This window comes from Tiliqua scincoides, chromosome 14, assembly GCF_035046505.1.
Source record: "Tiliqua scincoides isolate rTilSci1 chromosome 14, rTilSci1.hap2, whole genome shotgun sequence".
NCBI lineage: Eukaryota > Metazoa > Chordata > Lepidosauria > Squamata > Scincidae > Tiliqua > Tiliqua scincoides.
In genome coordinates this window covers 5,704,767-5,729,749 of record NC_089834.1, presented here as the reverse complement: position 1 = coordinate 5,729,749, position 24,983 = coordinate 5,704,767, and the positions used below count along the sequence as shown (strand labels likewise).

The 24,983-nt window shown below is 47.6% G+C and overlaps 1 protein-coding gene across 16 annotated transcripts in view; it reads right to left on the bottom strand.

The window, feature by feature from the left end:
• The window catches only part of FBRSL1 (fibrosin like 1), an 863,567-nt gene that overhangs the window by 32,749 nt on the left and 805,835 nt on the right, over positions 1–24,983 (bottom strand). For 9 of the 16 annotated variants that reach the window (XM_066609673.1, XM_066609675.1, XM_066609684.1 and 6 more), the window contains 3 exons: positions 12,108–12,504; positions 10,303–10,556; positions 792–1,012 (listed from right to left, as the gene is read on the bottom strand). In XM_066609673.1, the coding sequence (XP_066465770.1) occupies positions 792–1,012; positions 10,303–10,556; positions 12,108–12,504 (872 nt within the window). Of the gene's footprint in view, positions 1–791; positions 1,013–1,123; positions 1,285–10,302; positions 10,557–12,107; positions 12,505–24,983 lie in introns of all 16 variants that reach the window. The other 7 variants (XM_066609678.1, XM_066609679.1, XM_066609689.1 and 4 more) reach the window with 3 other exon arrangements.

The following is a 24,983-nucleotide window of genomic DNA, read 5'->3' as shown; positions in this document are numbered from 1 at the left end:
CACAGAGGCCTCCTCAAGTTAAGAGAATGCTTGTTCCCTTACCTAGGGTCTGCAATGGTGCTGGAATGTTGGATAGGATTGGGCCCTACGTGACTTGATTGGCATTGCACCGGATGGCAACAAAGCAAGACTATTTCAACAAAGCAGGGAAGGCAAATTATTACAGCAAAATGGACAAATGTATGAGAAACAAATGTGGTAACACGTCATGTTCTATCCTGGAAGCTTCCTGTGCATGGGTTTTTTGTGTAGGACAAAACACCAAAGGAACTGTTTGCCACCAAACCCCTTCAGCTCTCCCCAACCTGACTGTTCACAGAAAGATATTTACAACTCACACTTTCAGGGGCAGACTTGCTTGTGGGGTTGGGGGGCAGCTTGTTGAGATCTAAGGATTAATGCCCATGCTATAATCAGGATAAGGCAGCTTCCTCAAGTACACATGCCACGAAGTTATAATTACCATGGCCCAAAACGTGGTAAGAGGAGGGAAATGGGATGCTTTTGTGACCACCCCACATCAGTCACTTCTCTGGAAAGAGACTTTGGTGGAACTGAGAAGGTAACATCCAGGGGTGTTGAGCAGGAAGGTAGGAGGTTGCAACCCACCAACACTTGATATTGTACTAAAAATCAGTTTGTGCAGCTACTACTGGATCCATACTTTAAGTCGCTATCTGTAGAAAGACAAGCCACATCTAACATTGTTGACAAGGAGGAAGGGTAATTCTCAGCCAAAACGAGTTGGCACGGGTTGGTTTTTTTGGCTAGAGGTTGTTACTTATCCTCACATTTTGGGCAGGGGGACGCACCAGGGGGGGTGTAGTGGGCGGCATCTGGGGCAGGCTGGGTGGAAAAGGAGTGAATGTGTGTTGGTGGGTGTGTTGATGGGTGTGTTGGTGCTGATGGAACTCCGCCCGCAGCAGAGGCACTGGGCAGAAGGAGGCCCCGGTCCTGTCCGAACTCTGAACCAAAAAACGATTGTTCAACTCTTGCCTGAGCAGTTCGTGATCTAGAAGAGGGAGAGAGAGAGAGAGGGAGGGGGGGAAAGAAGGACACAACAAGGGTACAACGGCCCGTGAGTTACACAAAGAGATAGAAGTAAGAGACTCAAGATATTCACCTGGCATTCCCTATTTCTGCAGGTCATGCTGTGATGGTTTTCTACGTGAGGACTCATTGGTGGAGGTAAGAGAGATGCCTGTGACAATGTACCAATCAGAATCCCCGAATGAGGCTGGCAATACATGATTGGTTGGTTGAATGATATCAACAGGCTGGTATCTAAAGGCAAGAGAGAACACCATGAGTCATCACAGCAGAAAACACATTGGGGCTTTATCAACCAACGGTCCCCACCCCACCCCCGCCATCCCCACCCCTCTCAAAACACCAATCACTGGATCATGTTAAGAAAGAACACTTGAGAGTTAGATAGAAAAATGCGGGGTGTTTTAATTTCCCCCCCATCATTCCACACCCCCCCCCATCATTTCCGTATCACTATTTAGAGGCATTTCAAACATTTTCCCCTTAATCTCCCACCAGGACAAAAACCAAATTAATGCACCGTCACTTATGAAGCGCATCACCCTCGAAGCAGCTGAGATGTTTTTAAAAGCTAAACAGAAGCACGTACAGAAAAACAAAGGGAAATGCTATCTTCTCATTTCTTTTCCTTATGTAAATTCTTTTGGCAAACTTTTTCTGTTGAAAAGTGGTACATAAATATTTAAAATCACGATGTGCGACTCCCCATGCCAGTAAACGTATCGCGGAAACGTTACGTGTGTGAATTGCTCTGAACAGGAGCTGATACTCTCGTACCAGGCTTGTGATGAGAATTGCAGAGTCCTCTTTCTGGTTAACAGGAAATTGCCTGCCAGTGTAAGTAAACAAGGCTAGATAAATCAGCCTGTCAAAGCTTTCCCCATGACCCCCACGACAACACATAGCTACCCTCCCCACAAGTATACTGTTTCACAGAAAAGGTAAACATCACATTGTCTGATACACCCATTTTCAACCACTGTGCCATGGCACATTGGTGTGCCATGAATGGTTCCCAGGTGTGTTGCATGAATTTGGAAGAGGGTCATTTACTAGTAGAGCCATTGGGGGATTTGAGCCCCCCCCCCATTGGCAGCACAATGGTGCCTTGTCAATTTTCAGAAACCTGATGGTGTGCCTTGACAATTTTAGTGCCTTGCCAGTGTGCTGTGAGATGAAAAAGGTTGCAAATCACTGGTTTAATAGGTGAACACGGGTATTCCCAAATCATGCGTCAGGTGGCAATTAAAGGTTTGTTTTTTTAAACTTAGCTAACTACCTAGCTTTTAATTGCTCACAGTAATTTATCCATTACATGTAAAACCTGTTTGATGATCCTGAAGGAGAGAGATGGTGTCTTTTCAAAAGTAAAACAAATTACAGTGCAATAAATAAAAGCTACTGCTTTTATAATCTGAAAATGGTACCCAGTGTCAAAGCACCAAAATGGCTTCCAAAAATGTTAACATGTTCAAGATTCATCACTATTTTGGAAATTTCCAGTTCAGAATACATACAAACGTCGATTTCAGTTGAGAATTCTAGGATTCATTTGTGTTGGACACAAACCCACGACCAGAAGGAGAATCTAATTTTGAGGATTCCTTGCCAACAAATCCAGAGCAGGAAGGAAGGAGCAAATGCTTCTGTGTACTCTACATGGTACACAGTCAGACAACCCCTTGGATTAGGAAAGTACATATAGAACTGCACCTTAACAGTGCTGATACACGTTTACTCAGAATGAGGTCCCACCAGTGGGGCTTACTTCCAAGGAAATGTGCATTGGTTGCGCTAGGATTGCGGCCTCAGTCTGTTTTGTTCACACGTGCTTTGGGTACAGAAGTTCACAGCCTCTTCTTCCCCTGCATTTAATGAAGCCATAAGAGAATATACCAAAATGCTTTGCTGTTCTTCCCCTACTTCTTAACAGCCTGTCTCAGCTCTCCATTGAATGGAAACGATTGCCACAGAGTTCAGATTCTTCCTAAGCAGAAAGCAAGAGGCTCCCTAGGATGATGGCCAAGGAGATCCTACTCAATAAATGTTTCTAAGTTCAGCAATTAGGAGTGCTCTCTACTTTCTAAAGAGCTAAAAGGACTCTTACTGCTGTCTCTGTGAGGAGTTAAAGCAAGCAAAGGGGTTTCTGCTAACCTATTTGCCCCAAACATCTCTCTCTCTCTCTCTCTCTCTCTCTCTATTGTTCGGGGGGGGGGGCTTCGAACAAATTTTTAGAGCAAAAAGGGCAAGAGAAACTGGGCTCTTCTTGTCCCACCAGGCTCTCTCTAATCTCTCCCTTCCTCATCACTTTAAGAAAGATGGAACCAAACTGGAGTGGGTTCAGAGAAGAACAATGAGGATGATCAAAGAGCTGGGGGAGAAGCCCTTTGTGGAAAGATTGAGGGAACTTGGCATGTTTAGCCTGGAGAAGAGAAGGCTGAAAGGGGATATGATCATGCTCTTCAAATACTGAAGGGCCATCATATGGAAGAAGGGTCAAATTTGTTCTCAACTGCTGCTGAGACCAGAACTAGATTCAATGGGTACAAATGGCAAGAGATGAGATTCTGCCTGGACATCTTGATGGTCAGAACGATTCAGCAGTGGAAAGGATTGTCAAGGGAGGTGGTGGATTCTCCCTCACTAGAGATCTTCAAGCACAGGCTTGATCGGCTGGGGATGCTCCAAAAGAATTTCCTGCTACAAGCAAGGGTTTGGATCAGATGACCTTGTGGTTCCCTTCCAAAACTATGATTCTATTCTATGATTCTATTTTCTTTCAGCCCAGTTTGCTTCTTTAGTTCTTTCCAGAAGTAGATATGGCTGGAAGATAAGTGTCTGGAGGGCAGATAAGCCCTAGGACCCCATGGAAGCCTCTCTAAGGCTCCCGACAGGGTCAGAAACTATGGTTTCCCAGAAGCACAGTTGATAGTGTTGGGGAACCTTCAGGAGGCTTCCCTGACGCAGGCACAGGTCGTGCAAGGTTCTGTGAGCCTCAGGTGAGTGGGGGAAGGATTTCTGCAGAGGAGGGGGCGCCATCATGGACCTTTGCCTTGGGATGCAGGGCTGGGGAGGTCTGCCATTGAGCGGGGGGATAGGACAAGAAGGGTCTAGCCAACCTAAAGAAAAAAGCAGAAGGGAGATGACACGTGACAGAATGTCGGGAGGTGAGCTGTAGGTTGTGATAGGTCTTTGTGCCTTCCTTTTTGTGCTATTTATTAACAGAATTTTTAAGCCACTTTCAGTAAAAAAAAAAAAAGGGGGGGGATTGGACCCAAAATTCAAAATCAGACCAAGGTGATAGAAAACTCTTCAAACCATATCTTCTCAAGCCTGGTGTAGGGGTCTGAAGCAAGGCATGACCCAGCAAGAGGCCTCAGACTTGCTTCAGGGGGAGGGGGGTTAAGGCACCCTGGTCCTCCGCCCTGGTTTGGCTGGTTTGCCCTGGTCTTGGGCAGGAGCTGTTGGCTGCACTGCCTCACCTCTCTTTCTGCTCTGCCTCCTGCCTCTTATGGGCCTCCCCCAGCGTCCTCTTGCCCCTCCCCTTCCTGCCTGAGGGATTGAAAAGGAGCACCTGCTGTTGCCCCTTAGGCATTCCTGGCCCCACCCCTGATCCAGTATGGGGCCCTGTATGATCCAGTATTGATCCAGTATGGGGCCCTGCCCGCTCTCTCTGCTTTCTGGGACCCCTGCCCACTGCTCTCTGCCTTCTGGGACCCTTGCCCTGGTAAGTCGGGGTTCGTGGGGAACCCCGACACCTGGCTAATGTGTGAATGAGGAAGACTGAGGCTCTGCTACAGTTGAGTGCAGCTTGGTTCTGAATGTGCACTTTTAAAAAAGTTCTTTAGCAATAAAAACAAAACAACAAAACAAAAAGAAAAAAAACAACAGGAAGAAATAAATCTAGTCTGACTTTAATCATCCAGCCTAGTTTAAGGAAAGAGATACTTCTGTAAGTGTCAAGATAATCTGCTTGGTGTTTCTCCTGAGACCAGAGTGGAGAGAGACAAGAAGGCTAAGAAGCTGGCGGCTAAAAGTTATTCAGTATCTGGTTTCTTTCAAAGGCCAAAAGCCAGTCTGGAGAATCCGCAGTTGCATCTTCATCAGCAAAGAGGACAAAGAAACACATGCGTTTGGAGGCAAAGAAGGCAGCCGTGGCAGTGGCCGGGCAGAGGAAACTCTAACAAGAAAGTGGACTGGCAGACAGGAAGAATCAATGTTTGGCTTGAATTACAGTGTATACCTGATATCCACAGAGCTGGCATCTGGGGGTGTGGATGCTGTGGATACCAGGGGAAAGCCACTTTGGGAAAGCAAAACAGGAAAGGGCTGCGGATTCATGTATCTGCATATTCACGTCTCCATGGGGGGGGGGGGGTGTCCTGGAATGGATCCCCATGGATATAAAGGCTTGGCTTTGCTGCATGGAGGCTCCGATGTGCAAGTAAGGGCTGTGGATGTCATGCACATGGCGAGGAGGGCTTTGCAGCACATGCATTGCCTTCCTCACTATTTTTCCTGAAGGGGAAGTTCAACATGCACAATGGGGAAACCTCATGTGTGTCCTTCTTCTGTGGTGGCCTCTTCTTCCCAGCTCTCTCGGGTGCCACCCTCTTGGACCGGAAATCCAAGATGATGGTGTCCAGAAGAGGCCACCAAAACATCCTGTGGTGCCCCTGTGAGCTCTCAGGAACCATGGCACAAAGTTTGGGAACTGCTGCCCTTTGACCATCAGTCATCAGGCAGCCACAAAGCCAGGAGCAGACCAATGGCTTCAAAGCTCAGGATGCAAGGTTAAATGGACCTCTGATCTGATCCGGCTTGATGTCCTTATGAGTGTGGAACAGAACCAGCAGAGTAAAAGATATCTTAGGAAACATGGTTGGTTTGGGGTATCAGTTCTAGTACGTGTGCAAAATTGCAGCCACGTGGTCAACATCTGCTAAATGTAATTGCAAAAAAAAGACAAAAATACTGGAATCTGTATCCTGGATGACTGTCTCCAGGTCACTGGCATCCCTGGGCATTTGCTTCTGGTTTTGTTTGTGTCCTGGTTGTCTGCATTCCACTATAACTGGGAAACAAACTATAACTGGGCAACAAACTCTATGTTATATAGGATAAACCGCTTATCCCAGCCCTAACCCTACCTTTGTATGGGATGGTACTGACCAAGTGGTTCACCTGAAGCATTTGAGATGCCTTTGGGAAGAAACCACGGGCTTGACAAAAGTAGAATTGGAACTAAACCCAACTTCCACACAGGAGGGATGAATTTAAGACAGTTGGCGTTTACGCCTTTTCTTGTGTGTCCTGAAGCCTTGCCAAGCTGTTCTATAAACGTGTCTCCCACTGTGTATCTAAGCTTCTTTTGCTTGCAACATGGGAAGAAATTGTGGAACAAATCAGTCACCCAGCAGGTAGTCCAGTGTCACTCCAGTTTCAGCTTCCAGAATCTCACGGAACAGCCTGCCTTCTGGAGACCAGACTAGTCCTTTACACACGCTCCCAGAAAGGAGCTACTGAGAACAAAATGGCTAATATTATAATGCCGTTGTACAAATCGATGGTAAGGCTACACGATGGTAAGTATTGTGTCCAGTTCTGGTTGCCACATCTCAAAAAAGACATAGTGGAAATGGAAAAGGTGCAAAAGAGAGCGACTAAGATGATTACTGGGCTGGGGCACCTTCCTTATGAAGAAAGGCTATGGCGTTTGGGCCTCTTCAGCCTAGAAAAGAGACGCCTGAGGAGGGACATGATTGAGACATACAAAATTAAGCATGGGAAGGATAAAGTGGATAGAGAGATGCTCTTTACACTCTCACATAACACCAGAACCAGGGGACATCCACTAAAATTGAGTGTTAGGAGGGTTAGGACAGACAAAAGAAAATATTTCTTTACTCAGCGTGTGGTTGGTCTGTGGAACTCCTGGCCACAGGATGTGGTGACGGCATCTGGCCTGGATGCCTTTAAAAGGGGATTGGACAAGTTTGTGGAGGAAAAATCCATCACGGGGTACAAGCCATGATGTGTATGTGCAACCTCCTGATTTTAGAAATGGGCTATGTCAGATGCAAGGGAGGGCACCAGGATGCAGGTCTCTTGTGAACTGGTGTGCTCCCTGGGGCATTTGGTGGGCCGCTGTGAGATACAGGAAGCTGGACTAGATGGGCCTATGGCCTGATCCAGTGGGGCTGTTCTTATGTTCTTAACTACAATTCCCAGGATGCCTTGCAGGTCTCTTGTTATCTGGTGTGCTCCCTGGGGCATTTGGTGGGCCGCTGTGAGATACAGGAAGCTGGACTAGATGGGCCTATGGCCTGATCCAGTGGGCTGTTCTTATGTTCTTGATGTAATGTTTAAAAGTCCTTTGGCCAGCTTCCCCCCCCCCCCCCGCACCCCTGCTCCCAAGGCCCACTTTCTGCATCCTTTACACTGGGAACATTCAAAACAGAAGGCATTGCTGCTTTCAACAGTTAGAAATCTCCCCCCCCCCCCATCACTTGTTAACTGGCTTTTGTAGGAAACAGAAGGGGGTGTTGGTGTCAATGTGTGTCCGCTTTAATCCCTGCTGGGTGAGTTACAGAGTCAAATGCCAGATCAAAAGGGGGCCTCAGGGGTGAGAGCACCACAAATGGCTCCAGCTGCCCCAGGAACAGCTGTAGGCTAATGGGAAAAAGCTATAAAGGAGAGTGTTCCAGAAGCAGAACTGTGTGTATATTTAAGGATATACAGGGACCTTCTCCAAAGTTATTGGAGAATGTTAATGTTATTCAAAACCTGAGTTCTTAATAGCCAAGCAGGACTGTTGGGCATTTTCCCCCTTCTCCAGAAAGCTAAGTGACTTGAGAAACACAGCACAGAACATGACTGCATACATTTAGAAGGTGGGGTATATATGTCTGTCCTTGGGAGGCGAGAGGATTGCTAAACCTTATTTTGGGGTCTTGGTGGGAGGGAGTTTTACTTGCCCTCCTTTGCCTTCACTTAGGGCTCTGTTTAAGCCAAAATGGCAATTTCCTTCATTTGAGTAGGAGAAACACCAGGGCACTATGGTAATTTGATCAATTTGGCCAAATTGGGCCCTGCACCTGGGGTTGTTGCAAAGAGCATTGCAGCCTCTTGCGTGATAAAGAATCGGCAAACAGTGAGACTTTTTTTTGGCAGGGAATCCTCAAATATTTTAATTAAGAAACCAGGTACCCAGTGCCAAGGATAAGAACATAAGAACATAAGAACAGCCCCACTGGATCAGGCCATAGGCCCATCTAGTCCAGCTTCCTGTATCTCACAGCGGCCCACCAAATGCCCCAGGGAGCACACCAGATAACAAGAGACCTCGTCCTGGTGCTCTCCCCTACATCTGGCATTCTGACTTAACCCATTCCTAAAATCAGGAGGTTGCGCATACACATCATGGCTTGTACCCCATAATGGATTTTTCCTCCAGAAACTCGTCCAATCCCCTTTTAAAGGCGTCTAGGCTAGACGCCAGCACCACATCCTGTGGCAAGGAGTTCCACAGACCGACCACGCGCTGAGTAAAGAAATATTTTCTTTTGTCTGTCCTAACCCGCCCAACACTCAATTTTAGTGGATGTCCCCTGGTTCTGGTATTATGTGAGAGTGTAAAGAGCATCTCCCTATCCACTCTGTCCATCCCCTGCATAAAGGATGGAGCTACACGTGACATGGGACGGCTGTCAAAAACAGCACGCTTGTGTCACGTTCTCCCCTGCCTCAGTGGCACAGCTAAGGCACCTGGGGGCATAAACTTTTTAAACACCCCCCACACCCCCAATTTTTAACACCCGCCACATGTCATCTTTGACAGGACTTGCAGTTTTTGGCAAAAACTGGAAGTGTCTTTCAGAGGTCTTTACGACCTCTTCAAGGTACCAAAGGACTATAACTGGGAAACAAACCCCATGTTATACAGGATAAACCTCTTATCCCAGCCCTAACCCTACCTTTGTATGGGATGGTACTGACCAAGCTGGTTCATCTGAAGCATTTGAGATGCCTTTGGGAAGAAACCACGGGCTTGACAAAAGCAGAATTGTACAAAAGTAGAATTGTCTCTTCAAGGTGTGGTACCTGAGGCCATGTTCCCTGTGCTCTCCTACCTATGCCACTGCCCTACCTCTCTTGTAACAACTAGTACCGCTTGCCTTGTGGGGTCTTGCTGCTCGCTTCCCTGTTCCCCCCAAGCTCCAATGATAACGCCTTCGGCAACTATTTATATGCCGCTTTTCAACAACAACAAGAAAAAGTTCATAAAGCATTCACACAGCAAAATAAATAAGAAAATACGGGGCAGCAACCAAGAAGCGCACTGCATGATGACATGACAAGGATCAGGAACTGATCGTGCTGCAGAGGAAAAAAGGGAGGGTTCAAAAAAATACACGCAACATCCTTTGCACTGCAAAATGTCTAGAATGGAAGCACAAAGGGAAAAAATCTCTATCTGCTGAACTAGGCTCCACTTGAGAACTTCCCCTGCTAATTGCATCTGGCCCAATGGGGTTTTCTCCCTTTCTAGCTCCATTATTTTTTCTTGTAGCCTCCTATAGATCAAACACAAATGCCCAATTTAAAATGGCAGCCAAAGGATTTTCCTCCTGGCCCTCTGACATTTGGGAGACTAAGAATTCTCTGATTTCAGTTCCATCTTACAGCTTTCTTGAGCTAATAAGAGGGAGGGGACCCAGATACAAAGAGAATAATATCAGACAGATTAGGTCCAGCCTAGCTTACTGGTTACCAAAATGTCCCCAATGTTTTTGAAAGATTGGGAGGGGTTTGTAAATTAATTTCACCTTTCCTTATCTATTCACCTCAATCTTATCATTATCACCTTTCCTTATCTATTCACAGCAGGGGTTCCCAAAGAGAGTGTCGCTATGCCTTAGGTCGTCACGGCACACTCACAAGGGAACACGGGATGTCCCTGATGGTCCATACTACATGTTCAGGCACCAGCAACTTAGATCTTGAAAAATCTTATGAGATACAAGAAGGCAGTGCCCAAATTCATCTTGGATCTCACAAGACTGGGTGCCGTCATTTTGGATCTTGCAAGATTTTGCAAGATCCAAGGTGGCAGTGCCCAGCTGAGTGGGGTAGAAGAGGCTGCGGGGTTGTTGTGACCAAGGCAGGTTTGAGAACCACTGCATTACAGTGGTTGCATGAAAAGCTAATTCAAACTCAGTTCTGAAAACCCAGGAGGATGGCAGCACCTACCTGCAGGGTGACCTGGGATCACAAGGCTGTTGGTGGGTAACGCTGGAGGAGGTGGCAGTGTAGGAGGGGTCGCAAACATGGCCGGATGGTGCTGGTGTTGGGACTGCGATCTGAGAGGGAAATGCGAGGCGGCGAGGTTAGAGATGGAGAGGGGCAGCGCTGGGCCGGAGGAATGATGGGGAGGGATCTGGGGGGAGAGGGGAAGGTGCTTGGGGAGACTAACGCTCGTTGCACTGCTGGCACTGCTGCTTCTGCTGTGGAAATAAAAAGATGCAAGAAGGGGGGGAGAGAGAGAGTGAGAGCGAGAGAGAGAGAGAGAGAGACAGCGCATCATTAGAAAAAGAGCAGTTCCATAATAACATGATGTACAAGAACTACAGCTATTTGTTCCTAGACACACCACAGATACTGATTTCTGCAGATAATTGAATCCTTGGGGAGGGCATCAAGGACCTCTAGGATGCGATCGGAAGGCACTTCTGGTCACATCTGGCAGGTCCTGTGAGGCCCTTAGCCACGGACTCTGCACCCACATCCACGGATGCCAACTCCACGAATAAGGAGGGTTCACTGTTTACTATTTGGGAAAGCATCCCAGGAAAAACAAAACAAAAGCTACCAATGCTTTTTTCACTTATCTATTAGGGCTGCCAGCAGACATCCCTTGGAGCATTCTCAGTTGAAACTAGAGTAGCACTACCTTCAGGACATTCAACATTTGGCTACCAGATTTTCTTTCACATAAGATACCAACAGGCTTCTTCCTCTTCATCATCTCTGAAATCCACCTTGTCAGACGAGCGTCTCCTGCTATACCCTGCACTCTGTTCTGGACATATATTGGCTTAAGAACACTACAAGCCCCTGCTTTCTGATTCTGGAGTTAGATCACCTCCAGTGTGAACCAGTGTGAACACAATGATTTGGGCCTTCCTCTATTTCTTGCTCTTCAAGTTCAGAGCCAAACTGATGTGCTGAAAATACAGGGGGTTCAATGAAGCAGCGAAGAATTTGGACCATTTCACCACCCTTGTGGCTTGCCATTCAAATTCACATTCAAAGTGAGTTGTGGTGAACGTGGGTTGGGCTCCAAGTTAAGTGTATGCTGACTACCTTAAGACGATGTGGCTGACGTTGTCAAATTGGGCCCTGCACTTTGAGGGGGCCCCACAACGAGTGGATCATCTGCTGCCACAGCCTAGATCACAGCATGTTTAAGGGCTGATGGGTGAAGGGAGTGCGAGTGCAAGGTGGGCCTGCCCCTTCTTCCAAACAGCCTAAAATGGGCCTCCCAGAAGCAGTTGGCAATGTTGTCATCACATCACCGGCTACAATTTCCCAGTGTCGTGCTTTGCGCATGGCACCTTAAGCAGTCTTCTTGCTATTATGGCTGTCTGATGATTCTGTGGGAAGGTCCGCCTTGCAGACTACTCCACCATAGGACAAACTATGCTACAGGAAGATAGCATAGATACAGGAAGCTAGATTAGATGGGCCTATGGCCTGATCCAGTGGGGCTGTTCTTATGTTCTAAACTCCATTCAGCCTACATCCCCAGCATGTCAATCTAGTCATGTGACTCATCAATTGATGAGGCAATGTGGCATTTCAGCTAGAATATTTCTTCAACTGGCAGGGCCCACCAAACCTCTCTGGGAGGTCACAACCCCAACTCCAGTCATGTATCTAACAGGATCGCTTGCAAAACCCAGAGGGCTTTCAGAGCGAACTGGATACAATTCTGCAGACTTCAATTGGGACGCTCACTGGATGGCTCCCCAAAGCAGTGCCTGGCTCTAACCCACCTGATATTATTGAGTCCGTTGTGAGCCACCTGGTGATGGACTTGATAATTGATAGGAGGGGGGATGTGGCTTGGGGGCTGCGTCCGAGGGTCCGGCAACAGCTGAGGCTGTGACTGCGGACGAGGCTGAGGTTGCGACTGTGGCCGCGGCTGTGGCTGAGGGGTGAGCCTTGGCGGGGCTGGTGCTGGGATCAAGGACTCCTTCTTCAACAGGGGGCTTGCCCGGGCACTCGACGTGGGCGCGGAGGAGCTGGAAGTCACGACAGTGGTGGCTGGCGGCGGGCTGTGGAGGGGCAGCACAAAGGGCACGTCAGTGCTCAGCTCCTGACTGCGCTCCAGCCCGGACACCTTGGGGATGCTTCCTGCTTTGGGATCGGCCTTGTCATTCGAGGCTGGACCTGGGAGTGCAAGGGAAGAAAAGGCAGAACAGCAAAACGTGACTTTAGTTATCGGCACACTAAATGAGCAGCAGGTGGGAAAAATGCCAGTTTGCCAAACAGCAGCTATAAATGATCACTCTACCATTTAAGAAGAAGATGTGAGCATCCACGGATTTTACTGTCGGTGTGGCTTCCTGGAACCAGCCTCCTGGCTCCTCCAGCCTCCGAGCTAGACCAGCCTCGGTGTCGTTGCATTCTGGAGTGTTCCAGAGTTGCATGCCTGTTTTTTTTGCCCCTGAACAGGGAGACTCATCCCCTATAATCCTGAACTGAGATGCACAGTGTTCACTCAGTTGATCTTGGGAAGCTTTGCCAAGCTGCGCCTCTTGTGTTCCACCCACCCCTCAATAACGCTCTTCAAAAATGCCATGTTCAGATTCTCGGCAACCAGGTTTATCATATTTTAAGTTATTCAGTTAAAAAACATTTCTTCTTGCCTCTGAAAGCAAACTAGGAGGCATACAAGAGAATAAACATAGTTTTTTTTCCCTTTTAAATCACATTAGACCAGTGTTTCTCATACTGTGGGTTGGGACCCACTAGGTGGGTCGCGAGCCAATTTCAGGTGGGTCCCCATTCATTTCAATATTTTATTTTTAATATATTAGACTCGATGCTCCCATGGTATGTGACTGCATTTGGGGAAATGTTACAGACCTGTACTTTTAACAAGCTACTATGTATATTCTTTTAACAATGTTAGTAAATGGGACTTACTCCTGGGTAAATGTGGGTAGGATTGCAGCCTAGGATTGTTAAAAATATTCCTATTGGATTATGTCACTTCTGGTTATGACATCACTTCTGGTGGGTCCCAACAGATTCTCATTTTAAAAAGGGTGTCTCGGTGCTAAAAGTTTGATAAATATTTATTGTCCTCTGGAGCAAAGCAGCAAAAGGCTAAATCACAGCTGGGGGGGGGGGAGAGAAAGCTAGACTCCTGAGGTCTAGGTTGTTAATTATCATTTTCAGCAGTCATAATGGTCCTGCATTGCCCTCCAGGCCACCTTCCTCCCCTTCATCTGTGAGCTCCACCAGAGATCTAAAACAGCGGTTTTCACTGCTGAGGCTGTCTCAGGTGTGCTTCCAGAGGAGGCAGGTAGCAGGCAGACAGTACTAAATGTGTGAGAACCACTTCTGTAGGAGGGTTCCTCCTGGTGCTAAATGTGTGAGAAGCACTGCCATTAAACAAAAGGACATAAATTATAAGTAGCATTGACAAAACTAAGGGCTCAATCCTGTCCAGCTGTCCAGCACTAATGCAGCTGTGCCACGTGATGGTGGGGGGCAGTCATGGAAGCTTCCTCACGGTAAGGGAATATTTGTTCCCTTACCTTGGGGCTGCACTGGCCCTAAAAAGTTAGATGGTCTTGGACCTTAAAATACATAGCTGAAAGAACAAATTTCTCTCCCATCAGTGCAGACATCACCCACTCCAAAAGCCAAACAAAAAGACCAAGATTTCAGTCACTCCCCACCAAAATAAAAATTCTACTCCAGATTCCATGATGAACACTCCCTGTAGCCGAACCTTCCATCTTAGGCTGAATTTAGCAGCAACACCACATGAGAACCACACGGAAGGGGACTGTTTTGCAAATATTGGCACAGTCTGTTTATATCCTGCCTGTCTTCCACGATGAAGTTCCAGACAATGGTTTCCCAGGTACTGACCAGACCTAGACTTTCTAGCGTCAGTAAGATGGCTATATCAGGTGAAGCATGTGCCTCTGTGCTGTCAAGGATGCCATGCTGTGTGTTGGTGCCAATATGGCTCTCTCGTGACCTTGGATTTTACACCTAGAGATAAAGTCCATTTTATTACAACGTGTAGCTGTGGTCTGGATGATAAATATGAATGGCATCAAGGATGCTTATTTCTTATCTGGTCCTTCAAAGAGTCTGAGTGTGTGTGCCTGCACTTATCTATTTGTTTAAAAGAACAGGTACATAAATCTATCATCTCCTCAATGGCATGGCAACAAATAAGTAGCAGGCTGCATAAATATATTCTTCCAGCACATATTTTTCCTGACAAAGCTCAGATTTGCTCAAAGCCTCGGTGTTAAAGGGTGCAATGTGCTAGTCAGAGCTGTAACGGGATGCCCCAGGGCTCAGGTCACTTGACGTCACTTCCAGGATCTCCCAGGAAGAGGGGCGCTGGGTGTGGCAGTTTGAAGGGGAGACTCCACAGGAGAAGAAACTGGGGCATGAAGCCACCAGCACCTCCTCTGTAACTAGGGCAGGGGGGGGGAGTAATGTGCTCTCTTCTTGACATAGTGCTTGGGGCATGTGCCCTTCAAGCTCCACTTTAGTTACGGCTCTGATGCTAATCTGGTCAGGAAAAAAGAGGGCTTTGACTCACAAGATCACAAAGAACTTGGTTTCCCACCTATATAAATGGGAATTAAAATGGTTCACCTCTTTAGGGCTGCTAGTTTGCAAAACACACACACACACACACACACACACAGAATTTTGTTTCAGACAAATGAACAGCAAAGGTTAACCACTGGCAATTTCTGGGCCGCCATTCCTCTGTCACTAGACTCTGGCTTGGTAAGAGATTCCCTCATTTTGCAGGGGTTGGCCGTTGTGTGCCATTACTGTACCCCATCCCTGATGCCCCATTGTAGCATCATTGGGGTCCCTGTCACAAATCCCAGGGTATGGAATGCAACCTGCTTGACAAACCTATACCTCTTATATCGTGGTGAGGTTGAAATGTGATTAGTTCCTGCAGAAATAGTGTCTGGGCTGTATCGGTTCTGATTGTAGACAGGGGCTCCTGTCACCAAATGCTTTTACATTCAAAGCCCTTCCACGCAGAAAACCAGGATGTGGAGACATGTTCTAGCCTGACATCTAGTTCTCTACGCGGAGGGTCATTCAGTCTGAAATGTTACAGTCCAGATATGGGTTTTCCAACAGTCAATCAAAGACTTGGGAGGCTAAAAGGCCCTTTCTGAAAAGGTGTCAGCTGCTGGTTTTGTGTTTTATTGTAAATTTTTAAAGGTTGTTCTTAATGTTCAAGGATATGTTAACAGTATATTGTAATGGTTGGCAACCTTCAGTCTTGAAAGAATATGGTATAAGCAGACAGCACCCGGTATTCCCAGGTGGTCTCCCATCCAAGTACTAACCAGGCCTGACTCTGCTTTGCTTCCGAGATCAGACAAGATCGGGAGATAGTGTTCAGTATAGGGAGATGGTTGGCAACTTTCAGTCTCGAAAGACTATGGTATAAGCCGACAGCACCCGGTATTCCCAGGCGGTCTCCAATCCAAGTACTAACCAGGCCTGACCCTGCTTAGTTTCTGAGATCAGATTAGATTGGGCATGTGCAGGGTAACAGTTGCTGTCTTAAATATGGTTTTATGACTTTTTTCTAAGCCACTTTTGATGACTTCTGCCCTTTGGGAAGAAAAGAGGGACAAAAATTGCATACATACAATAAATAATGGTGACGCACACTTTGGGAACTCCTGGGCTCACCTGTGGATCACTACTGGTAACCACCTTTACTCAGGGCCCCAGTGTGCTGGGAGTCTCAGGGCATGTGGGGAAGAACCAACAACAGAGTACAACACAAAGTTTACAAGCTGCCCTGGAATGGTCTAGTCAGCAGACCCCACAGCAGCGCCCCTGAACGGGGAGGAGAGGATTAGAAGAGCCCCCTGTAGGGGTTGCTTTGCATCCTCATCTCTGTGGGCATGCCTTTGCAGACTGCAGGAGATGTTTTAATTAAGAATGAAGCCAAAATGCTATAGCATCGTCGCCTGTGGTTTCCAGGGAGCAATTGCTGTTGGCATGCTCCAGAAATTCCCAAAGCATTTGAGACCATGAGAACTGCATGATGTTCTCGTCGCATAGCGCAGAGCCAACCTTAGCAGCAGCATCCCAAACCCATCCATGTTTTGCATTGTTGGGTTTTCAGTGTTGGTAACACTTCAGTGAATGAAGTTGGTAACAGTTGGACCTTGGCATCCGCGGGGATTCCGTTCCTGGAATCCCCACAGATGCCCAAATCCATGGATAATGAAATCCGCTAGTCAGGCACCCTGTAAGCTGCGCTCCACTCATGTCCAGAGGGCCTTTTGAGAGCTAGAGATGCCTCCCCAACCCTCCGAAGGCCTTCTAAGGCCTCCGGATGACTAAAAGTCACAAGTTGCCATTGCAACTTTAATGCCACCCAGTTTGAGATATTTTTCCTCTTCAAACCCATAGTTATGGTTTTCCAGTCCCCGCATGTCTGTCCCAAACAAGGTCCGTGAGGAGCACAAATTCCATCCATCCACAGTAGAATTCCAACTGTGAAACATCATACTGTACAGAGATACAGTCAGCAAATGCCAGGCGCACACGCAAGTACCAATACACAACATCCCAGCATCACACCTGTGACGGAAGTCGATTAGCGTAAATAAACGACACAGGCACTATCGACACTGGAGGAGGTTCGCACTGGAAATGACAGCCTAATCAGATGTACATACAGCTGCTGATCTTGTTGGCGACCACTTCAAGGCCAAAGGAGGCCATTCTCCTATGTGTAGTTGGCCCACTCCAAAACACCCAGGAAAACTCCCCTAGATGCCTTGGCCCTACTGTCACCAGGGGTTGGTCAGAATGGGCACTGACCCACCAAAGGCCCATTTGGCCAGGTCAACTTTTGAACCCTCAGTTCTGGTGGGGCAGTGGCAGCATGTAATGCATCACTATGGGGCAAGCTGGGAGAATCCTGGGAGACACCAAGCAAGGCAGTCTTCTCCAGGGCCCCAAGAAACCAGCTGCTAGAACTGCAACCCTTGACCAGTCACTTCTCTGAGGGGACTGACCTTGAGGTCAGCATTGATCTGTTGTTTTGTTTTACAAATACAGTGTGCTTTTATGCTAGCAAGATGCAATGCCATCCCTTTAGCCCTGTTGACAGGTTGGTATAATGGTATACCTAAATCTAAGACTGCCCCTGTGGAATGAAGTATGTGGAAGTACGTGGAAACGTATTTCTTTCTTGTCTTTTACACCAAGCCCCAAGCCGGAAGTTTCTTGATTCTATGCTTGTGAAGGTCAGCGGTTGGGCTGACGTGGGCATTCTTCGTGCCAGCGGTTGGGCTGACATGGGCATACTTCGTGCCTTCTTATCACTGGAGTAGAGGGAGAAACTTGTCAATGTAGTCTCTTTTGTCCTCACTGTTCTGAGCTCCAGAGAGGTGGGTTTTAATCATAACCATACTGATTGCTGATTGCGCTGTGGCTGAATAGGCTGGGATTGTTTATGTTTCTGTTCTAACTACTTATTATTGTACAATTGTTAAAGTGTGGATTTGTCTTAGCCATGTATGTATTTTTGCACGGGTTGTTGATGCTGTTTTTAATGCCAATAAAGGTTCCAATCCTAGCCAATCCTACAGATACAATGCATTGGCCTTAACCGTGGGACAAGCATCCACAGATGACATGGTTGCAGGGGTCTACTTTTGAAAATGCTCAAAAGAAATGACCTTCCCTACCTTTGCTTTGCAAGATTTGCAGGGCTGCAGGGCAGTCTTTTGTGCCACTTCCAGGTTGCTCGATGCGTTCTGGGGCAAGCCAGAACCAAAGGAAGGGGTCGCACAACCTAGAAGTGGCTTATAGGAGCACAGAAGACTGCCCTGCAAACGGCACAATTTTTCAGCGCAAAAGTAGGGAAGCCTCTTTGTTTACTGATTTTTGCTTGAAAAAAACTTTAAAAAGGACTCCTGTATCCATGGATATCCAGTATCTGTGGGGTGGGGTGGGGGGCTGGAACCAAGGAGCACCCAAGAATGACTGATGCAGAAAACCGGTCCACCCATGGATGCCAATTTTTTTAAAAAATTGGAAATAATAATGCATCGCCCACTGTTCTTTAAAATCTCCTGTTTTGCGGAACCAACACGGGCACACGCCAATTACATCAGATTTCCTCGGGGCTTCTGGAGACGGAGTGGTCGGCCCACCCTCTGGCATCTGATTGCACACGCTCCGCATTGCTGACCTCTGCCCTCTTGCTATCAACAAGCATGAGATTTGCTGCTCTGCACTGGAACATTCCAGTGACGGAAATGTGTTTATTTTTACCAAGTTCTAGAGTAGTTAATTTTCATGCCTCATGATAACAGGCTGAGCCAATTTGCCTAAGACTCAACAGTCAGCTCCAATATTTCAACCTTAATTAAAGCTGAACTCGTGTCAGCTTGGCTCTTTCCTTCACAGGGTAGCTGACATTTACAATGATTTGCGTTTCAGCCGGGCTGCAGCGGAGGTTGGATCACAGGGGCCATTTCCCCCTTCCCCATCCCCACCCCCCCAAACCAGGCAAGGATTTTGTCCTCTCCAGCATGCCAACTCTGCTCAGGCTTCTAACTAAACATCAGAGACGATTTTCAATCAAGAAACACGGTGCTGCGTTTTGTTTTAAAGAGGGTAAATACAGTCATAGTGGGTGAGAAATGGAAGAACCCAACGCTACTTAGCAAAGGGGCAGAGCATTAGCTCATGATTGAAATGTTTGCGGGTGCATCGACCCTCCATCACAAACTCTGGCATGATCCAGGCTCCTTTTACAGCGACATCCGAACACTTGCAAACTTTTAATGCATTTGTCCTTGTCACACTCCCACAAAGCAGAGGAGGGCTATAATTCTAATTTTACAATATGGAAGAACGGAAGGCAGCAGCTGAGACCAGTGCCAACACTCTGGGGTGTTAGCCTTGAGAGGGTGTCGTAATTTATGGGATGTGCTTCCTTCTGCCTCCTGGGCAAGGCTGAAACAGCAAGCAGCAAAAACTGGCAAAGAGGATCTTGAGGGCGATCAGAAACCACACTATGTAAAAAGAGGGGTAGATATGTGACGAAAGAGGCAGCCTCCAAAGGTGAGGTCCTGTCTAGGAATTAGTATTCTGTGTGAGAGTCAAATTCCCACTCAAATTTGGGGGAATTTGAGCATGCACAACCCCAACAGTCCCCAGAGAATGCCAACATTTACTGATTTAGGACCCAATCCTATCCAACTTTCCAGCACTGATGAAGCTGTAGCAAAAGGGATGTGCTGCACCCTGAGGTGTGAGACTCACCCTCCTCAAGGTAAGGAAACATTTTTTCCCTTACCTCGGGGTTCCATTGCAGCTGCATCGGTACTGGAAAATTGAATAGGATTGGGTCCTAATTTCCTTAAGCCATTTCTGTCCAACGTCACATATACTCTACAGGGATCAAATGTGCACACCTGTGGGCTGGGCAGAAATGAGTTAACTGGCATTTGTTGCAGCTTAACAACTACTCATGAATAAGAACCAAAGTAACATGACCATCATTTGCAAAAAAAGGGACAAAATGTCAGGAAAGAGCACAAAGCAGCATCTAATGGTTAACACAGGGGTGTCCAAACATTTCGGCAGGAGGGCCGGTTTTGCAAACCCTGGCTAATACCACCACTTTAGCATGGTCAGAGAGTCAGGAATCAGCAACCGCTACTGAGGAGTCAGCAGCTGTAAACAGGACTAAGCTATTGATCTTATAGCTAGCCTTTGCACTGCCTTCTCTGTCCCCAAACCATGACCCCTGGAAAGGTCCAGACAGCTGCACCACCCCATCTTATCCACTGGGACACCACTGTCTCCTCCACTTCTGGAGGAGTCAGGCAGGGCAGTGCCATGTGGTCTCTGTGGCAGTAGGGCCAAGTATTACTTGCCATAGTGTGCAGCATTAGTACTGCTGGCTGGAAAGTGTTAGTCTACAACAGGGGTGTCCAAAAGTTTTTGGCAGGAGGGCCACAGCATCTCTCTGACACTGTGTCGAGGGCCGGAGAAAAAAAGAATTAATTTACATTTCAACTTTGAATAAATTTACATAAGTTTACATAAATTAATATATTAACGATGAATTTATACGAATGACTGAAGGTCTTGCAATAGCTCAAGGCCTATAAAAGGCCTTGCTCAAAGCAAGGCCAGCCTTTCCTTTGCTGCCGCTACTGCATCACAGATGTGAAACAGCAAGCAGTGGAGGGAGCCTTCATCCCACAGCTCACGCAAGAGGTCAAACAGTCGCCCTCAAACTGAGAGCAGTTGTGTCGGGCCAGTGTGGGCTCCAACAAATCTGCGGAGGGCCAGAGGCTCATTGGAGACTGTGGGCTCCCTGAGGGCCACATTGAGAGGCCTTGGGGGCCACAAGTGGCCCCAGGGCTGGGGTTTGGGCATCCCTGGTCTACAACAGCCATTTTCAACCACTGTGCCGCAAATGGTCCAGAGGTATGTCGTGGGAGTTAGGAGTAGGGTCATATATTAGTAGGGCCATTGTGGGATGGGAGCCCCTGGCTGGCAGTGTGGTGTGCGTTGTGAAAATATGCATGGTGTGCCTTCACAATTTTAACGTCTTCTCAGTGTTCTGTGAGATGAAAAAGGTTGAAAATCACTGGTCTAAAAGGTAACAAGTTGACTCTTTCTTGAGAAAGAATTCCACAATTGGGGTACAATTGCAGAAGAAGCCCAGTTGCCACGTCCCTAACCTTCACAGATACCTAGAGAAGGGCGTCTCTAATGTTCTTAGCTGCTGCTGGGCAAGTTTACCTGGGACACAGTTCAAGGGCTGAAGTTACACAATTATCCTGTTGGCAACATTCAGTCTCGAAAGACTCTGGTATTGCGCTCTGAATGGTGGTTCTGGAACAGCGTCTAGTGTGGCTGAAAAGGCCGATTCAGGAGTGACAATCCCTTCCACACCAGGAGCAAGTGCAGTCTGTCCCTGGTCTGTCTCCCTGGCTATAGGCCTACACAATTATGGCCTGCAATTTTCTGACACCACAATCCTATGCATGTCTTCTCAGTAAATATATTCCTATGAGTTCAGTGGGACTTACTCCCAGGTAAGTGTGTATAGGATTTCAGCATGGAGGACAATGGCCTGGAAGCTCTTCAGAAAAAGGCAAACACCTTGAAAATAACTAAAAGCCTTCTGAGCTACCAAAGCTACATTAATGGATGGAGGAGGAGGGGCCCCTCCTGATCTACACCTTGGCCCAGTAAAGTGTGCATAAAACTGGTCTTGAATGTAAGAAGCCCAGGTTTCCCTTAGGGAGGGCTTTATTCTTCTTCGAGGTTCTTGACTTGACTTGTCCAAAACAGAAAGTGCATGCTTGGTAACGAAAAAACACCACCATCCTAACTTCAACTGCACAAAGAGGATTATGCTATTACTTTCAGGGGATTAACAAGGACATTCAGTAACTCTGATTTAAGATTCTGCCAATTTGGGACGGGTGGACCAAGGGGCGTTGGCCAGCCTTGCGGTGCTGACTTCCCAGTAGAAAGCAAATTCTTCAAGGGCTTAGCGGAGCCCAAAGGAAAACCATCGACTGCAGCTGTCTGGGGATCAACTTGGGGCTGTAAAGCCAGCTTTAAACTTGACAGAGAACAGGGACAGCACAATTCCTCCCCACCGCTGCACTCAATGGCCGCAGCAACATGTGGGTGGACACGCACCAGGGCAGCCTACCTACGGTGCAACCTCCCCTCACCCGCCTCATAAATGAAACCCACTCCATCCAAGGAATTTGCTCCTGAGCTGATTAAGTGCTGAACAAGTGCAAGGGATGAAAATCTGCAGAGGCAGCTTTGAGGACTCCAGGAAGCAGTTGCAGGGTTGCACAAACAGGGCAGGCTCGCTGCCAGACCTGCTGCCCTGGGTCTCTTGCTCATTCTGAGACTGCTGGTGGTCATCCGCGAGGCCTTCATCAGTGCATATAAAGGTGCGATGGGGAAGAATAAAATCTCGCGTAACCTTTTCCTCCTCTGGTTCTTGAGAAAAGAAGGAAAGCTGTGGTGTTGCTCTTTTTGTAGCACGGCAAATAAACATGGTTGTGCAATTAAACATGTGCAGAGAGGTCAAGAGACTTGGCCCAAGAATTACCTCCTTAGCAGCATGTATATCTCAGGGTTCAACGTCACCCCACCATCACTGTCACCTTCTAGTCCAGCAGTCTCCAAACCACAGCCCTCTGTGTCACAAGCTCACCTGTCTGGGTGTGGTGTGGCAGTGGCAAAGGCTTGCTGTTCCGCTTCGGCTGCCTGTCGCCCCAGCATGCTTTGCACCCCGATTTCCCGGGGGGAGCAGCTGCCTGGCACAAGCTGCTGCAAAGAGAAGGGGAAGTTATGGCAGGGAACAGAATGCCTTTGCCAGCACCACACTGCACCCAGGTAATTTTGAGACACTGGATCTGGCCTGCAGGCTGCAGGAGGCCCCTGTTCTGGAGGCCTCTGTTCTGGAGTCCAAAGCCGAGTGGAGGCAAGTTGCAACTACCTCCGTGGGAGACTCTCACTTTTGCATGATGGCTAATCCCGGGGTTTAGAAGAAGAATACAGAATGCAGAAGAATACCTGAACCCACAGCTGTTAAAACGGCCTGCAGCAATGAATCCTGAGGGCTCCAGTACGGGCGGTGTGGGAACATTGAGCACTTACATTGAGCACTTACAGGGCACCTTTTTGCTTCCTGATCTGAACCTAGCCCTTCCCCACAATATGTGCAGCAATCTTAAGTTCTTCAAATCACTGGCCCGTACTCTCCCGTTCTTCAAATCACTTACCCCTGGGGGCTGGGAATAAGAATAGGCCCTCAGTTTGGCTGTACTTGTCGTAAGAGGCGACTAAACAGCCACCGGGTAGATGGGGCTCGTCAGCTTGGGAAGGCAGCTCATCTGAGAGAAGGAAAACTCTGATCCCAAACCTCCACTGCCTTGTGGCTACATTCAGTTATGGAAAAGGCTTCAGGAGTCAACCTCGAGGCAAAATCCGGAGCCAGAATCCCTGAGGCTGTTTGTGGCTGAACACAGTCACGTTCTGGCAACTCCTGCGACGTCGCTGGAACCAACCATATTGGCTTCTGCCTTTCCATTGGACCATTTCAGCGACGTGGAGAGGGGGGATTTGCTGCATGGGTAACAGCCTATCCTCCATACCAGGGGTGCTCACACTTTTTTGGCTCAAGAGCTACTTTGAAACCCAGCAAGACCTGGAGATCTACCAGAGTTTTTTTTACAATGTTCGCGCCATCATAACATATAACATTTATGTGTACAATGTATGTTGGTGTACCTTGAGCCCCACTGAGTATAACAGGACTTACTCCTGACTAGACATGCCTAGGATTAGGCTGTGAGGCTGCAATCCTAGCCAAACTTACCTGGGAATAAGCCCCATTGAGTACAATGGGCCTTACTCCCGGCGTTTCTACTCATTTTGCCTCGCGATCTACCGGTAGATCGCGATCCACCTATTGAGCACCCCTGCTCCATACCTACTTTACCCAGGCTTCGTGCACTGGAGAGGACACTCTGTTCCAGAACCACCATTCAGAGCGTGACACCATGGTCTTCCAAGACTGAAGGATGCCAACAACTCTGGCTGGTGGCAGTGATCCACATGCAGGTGTCAGCATTGCCACCTGAAATCCTTGAACAAGTCTGAACCTGGGCCCTGGCAGTGTTCAAGGAGCACCTGGTGCCACATTGCATCTGATACTGAGGAAGAGCTGCTCTAATCAATCAGCTGGATGGGGAGAGCACTGGAAAGCCCACACAACAGCAGGCTCTAAAAACATCTAACAATTTTTTAAAAAAACAACCTAGGACTTTGTTATGGCTGCCTCCCAACCCTCAAGCCTGGAGCCTCTGGGGATACATGTCAAGCTGCTGACTGAACACAACCCTGGAGATTTTAAACAGATCTTCCAGGTCATTCCAACATTTCACCAGGCTGGGGGGGAAAAATTTCCCAGGAATATGTTTAAGGAGACACGGCAGTTCTAGACCTCATGTGTTCAGCTATCCAGCTGAAGCCCCCCTTTCCGCGCTGGGACACTGTCTTGTCCTGGAACTGGACCTGTGACCTCTCAGACCAAAAGTTAAAATCAGTGCAACACTGATTTGCACATGCTGCCTTGCAGGGTTGAGAGTTGCTTCATGCAGCTCAGTGCCGACAACACTGAATAGCAGAGGCTCTCTGGGATTTCAGGCAGGGATCTTTCCAGGCTTACCTGGAGGTGCTGCCTGGGACTGAATCCAGGATTGAGCCCAGGACCTTTCTGCAGGCAAAGCAGATGTTCCACCAATGAACTACTGTGCAGGCGTTAGGCCAAAATATGTGGCTTAGAAGTATTGAGGTATTGATGAGTGGAATTAGAGGCACAACGGGGAAGGCACTGGATTGGATGGAATTTGAACCTCTTGGGTGCAACACAGAATAATAATAATAACTTTATTTTTACCCCGCCTTAGTCCCCGAAGGGACTCAAGGCGGCTTACAACAGGTTAAAACCGATTAAAAACATAATTTAAAACAAATAAAAACATATTAACACATATAAAAAACAGCAGTCAGATAAAAAAAATAGTCAGGCAGAAGTACCACAGACAGAA